The sequence below is a fragment of the Manacus vitellinus genome, unplaced genomic scaffold (genome assembly GCF_001715985.3).
Source record: "Manacus vitellinus isolate BGI_N305 unplaced genomic scaffold, ASM171598v3 scaffold_106_pilon, whole genome shotgun sequence".
Taxonomy (NCBI): domain Eukaryota; kingdom Metazoa; phylum Chordata; class Aves; order Passeriformes; family Pipridae; genus Manacus; species Manacus vitellinus.
The window spans coordinates 37,344-39,914 of NW_021938827.1; the positions used below are offsets into that span (position 1 = coordinate 37,344).

At 65.9% G+C, this 2,571-nt stretch overlaps 1 protein-coding gene across 1 annotated transcript in view; it reads right to left on the reverse strand.

Moving 5' to 3' along the window:
- The window catches only part of LOC115307904 (disintegrin and metalloproteinase domain-containing protein 15-like), a gene marked incomplete at its 3' end in the record, with an annotated part of 36,318 nt that extends 33,947 nt beyond the window's left edge, over positions 1-2,371 (reverse strand). The window contains exons 1-9 of the mRNA XM_029964044.1: positions 2,290-2,371; positions 1,841-1,944; positions 1,165-1,241; positions 830-908; positions 649-725; positions 380-557; positions 243-305; positions 94-162; positions 4-11 (exon numbers count right to left, since the gene is read on the reverse strand). Of these exons, the coding sequence (XP_029819904.1) occupies positions 4-11; positions 94-162; positions 243-305; positions 380-557; positions 649-725; positions 830-908; positions 1,165-1,241; positions 1,841-1,944; positions 2,290-2,371 (737 nt within the window). The remainder of the gene's footprint in view (positions 1-3; positions 12-93; positions 163-242; positions 306-379; positions 558-648; positions 726-829; positions 909-1,164; positions 1,242-1,840; positions 1,945-2,289) is intronic.
- Between the last annotated feature and the right edge of the window lie 200 nt (positions 2,372-2,571).

Genomic DNA, 2,571 nt, shown 5'->3' on the forward strand with positions numbered 1-2,571 from the left:
GGCCGGAAGAACTGGGGGGGCACAGAGGGGTCAGAGACCCCTGGCATCGCAGTGGGCACGGGGCTGGGATCGACAGAGCCGAGGGGGACTCACCACGTCCACCTGGTTGGCGATTTCCAGGGCCCGGACGCGAACGCGTTGGAGGTTGGGGTAATTCTGGAACTGGGGGGACAGGGACAGGGGTCAAGGGGGTGGCTGGGGAGGGGGCAGCCCCTGTTCTGAGCACACTGCCCAGCACTCACCGCAGCGTGGTCCACCACCATCACCAGCTCCACAAACCGCTGCTCTGCTGCTGCCCGCTTGCCCTGGGGACAGAGCGGGGTCAGAGTGCTGATACAGGGACCCTCCCCGTGGGGCAAGACCCCCCCAGGTGACCTACCCTCTGTGGCCTGGGAGGCTCTGTCACCTCTGCCCTGGGGCGGGGGTTCAGGGGGTCCTGCCCACAGGCCCGTGGTGCCACCCGGACCGCCCATGGACGGAACGCGACGTGTTGCTCTGAGGGGTCGCTGTCTGGCTCCAGCTCGTAGCTCCTGGTCTCTGACAGCTGGAGGTGGCCACTGGGAAGGGGAGAAGAGCTGGGAGATGGAGCCTGCTCCACCAGCAGCACAGTGGGAGTGGGCTCACAGACCACCATGCTCGGGGCCTCACCTGAGTCCGGCACAGGCACAGAGGTTGGCCCAGGAGTCAGGGAAGCCCTGCACTGTCCCTTGGTAGCAGCAGTTCTCCTGCAGCAGAGAGGGGGCTCAGAATCCAGCCCCAAGCTGGGGTCCCCCTGGGGCATGGGGACAGCTTGGGGACACCTCAGGAGACCATCACAGCTGAGCCATACCTCCTCACTGGGCTCCTCCATCACCCACGTGCCGTTGGGCAGGTAGTAGAGCAGCGCCCCTTTGCCCTGCACCAGCTCCCTGCCAGAGACTCGTGTCACCCCACAGCAGGGACCCCCTCACCCTGCCCTGAGCACACATCGGGGACCCCAGTACCTCCCATCCTGCTGCAGGTGTACCCCGGGACCCCCAACCCACCCGTGCCATGGATGGAGACAAGGAATAAGGGACCCCCATTCCAGGCGCATCATGGATGGGGACAGGACCCCCACCCTCTGTGGGTCCAGGACCCCCTTCCCACTCCCATCTCTGCTCTGCCCCAGAGCAGCAGACTCACCAGTTTTGCTCCAGCTCCAGCACCAGCCTCATCCCCTCCAGCTCCAGCAGGACCCTCAGCTGGGTGGGGAACCCCTCCTGCCACAGGCCATGGTTAGGGGGGGACCCCCTGCCCCAAGCTGTGTGTTCCCCCCATCCCCACACACCCTCAGAAGCACCGTGACCCCGCGGGGTGTCGGGGGACCTGCCTGGCCCTGGCACGTGCCCGGAGGGAGAGGTCGGAAGGGATCCCCTGCCCAGCCCGGCCCCCACCCTCGCTCCCTACAGGAAATGTCCCTCCCTCCCGGGCTCATTGTGCTGGGGAAGGGGGGGTTGGACAGAGCGGGGCCCCCACCCCGTCCCCCCGCGCTTCCTGCCCGGTGCAGCGCAGCGGAAGCGTCGGAGAGACTCCCAACGGCCACGGGGTGGGAAGGGCCCTTCCTCCCCAGCCGGGAGGGGCTCAGGGTGGGTACCCCGGCCCAAAAAGGTCCCTCCCAGCATCAGGAGAGCAAGGGGGATTTGCTGAGATGCCCCCCTTCCCACTGCCCCTTGGGTTCTGGGTGCTGGGACCTCCAGGGACATGGCACCAGGACCATGTCCTGCACTGAAAAGGGGGCAGGGGGAGGTGTTGGGGGGCAGGCAGCCCCCCCACACTGTCAGAAGCATAGGGGACCTCAGGGAAGTTGGTGGGGGCTCACCTGGGTCGCCTCTGCCAAGCTGAGCTTTTGGTTGTCCCGCAGGACCCATGGGGTCACGTGCCAGTAGTGTCCTGGTTCTGCACGGTGCTGCCACGAGCTGTCACCTGCACAGGGCCCAGGGCCACTGTGTCACCTCTGTGTCACCACTGTGTCACCCACCGCAGCCCAGACCTCACGGTGACCCATCATATCCCGGACCCCCACGGTCACCCATCATATCCCGGACCCCCACCGTCACCCATCATATCCTGGATCCCAATGGTCACCCATCACATCCCAGACCCCCACAGTCACCCATCACATCCCAGACCCCCGCGGTCACCCACTTCATCTCGGACCCCCATGGTGACCCATCATATCCCGGACCCCCATGGTCACCCACCACAGCCCAGACCTCACAGTGACCCATCATATCCCAGACCCCCACAGTCACCCATCACATCCCAGACCCCTGCGGTCACGTACTTCATCCCGGACCCCCACAGTCACCCTCATCAAAGTCTGGTCATCCATCACATTCCGGACCCCCATGGTCACCCACTGCAGCCCACCAGGGCAGGGGTTCTGTGTGGGGAGCAGGAACGGGGACCCCCACACTCACCCCACAGCAGCCAACACACCCCCTCCCAGCAGAGCTGGGGGAAACCTCTCCGTTTTTGGGACGGAATGGGCTCCCTGGCCAGGCCTTGCGTCACCTCGGCCAGCTGCCCAGTACAACCAGCGGAGGGACT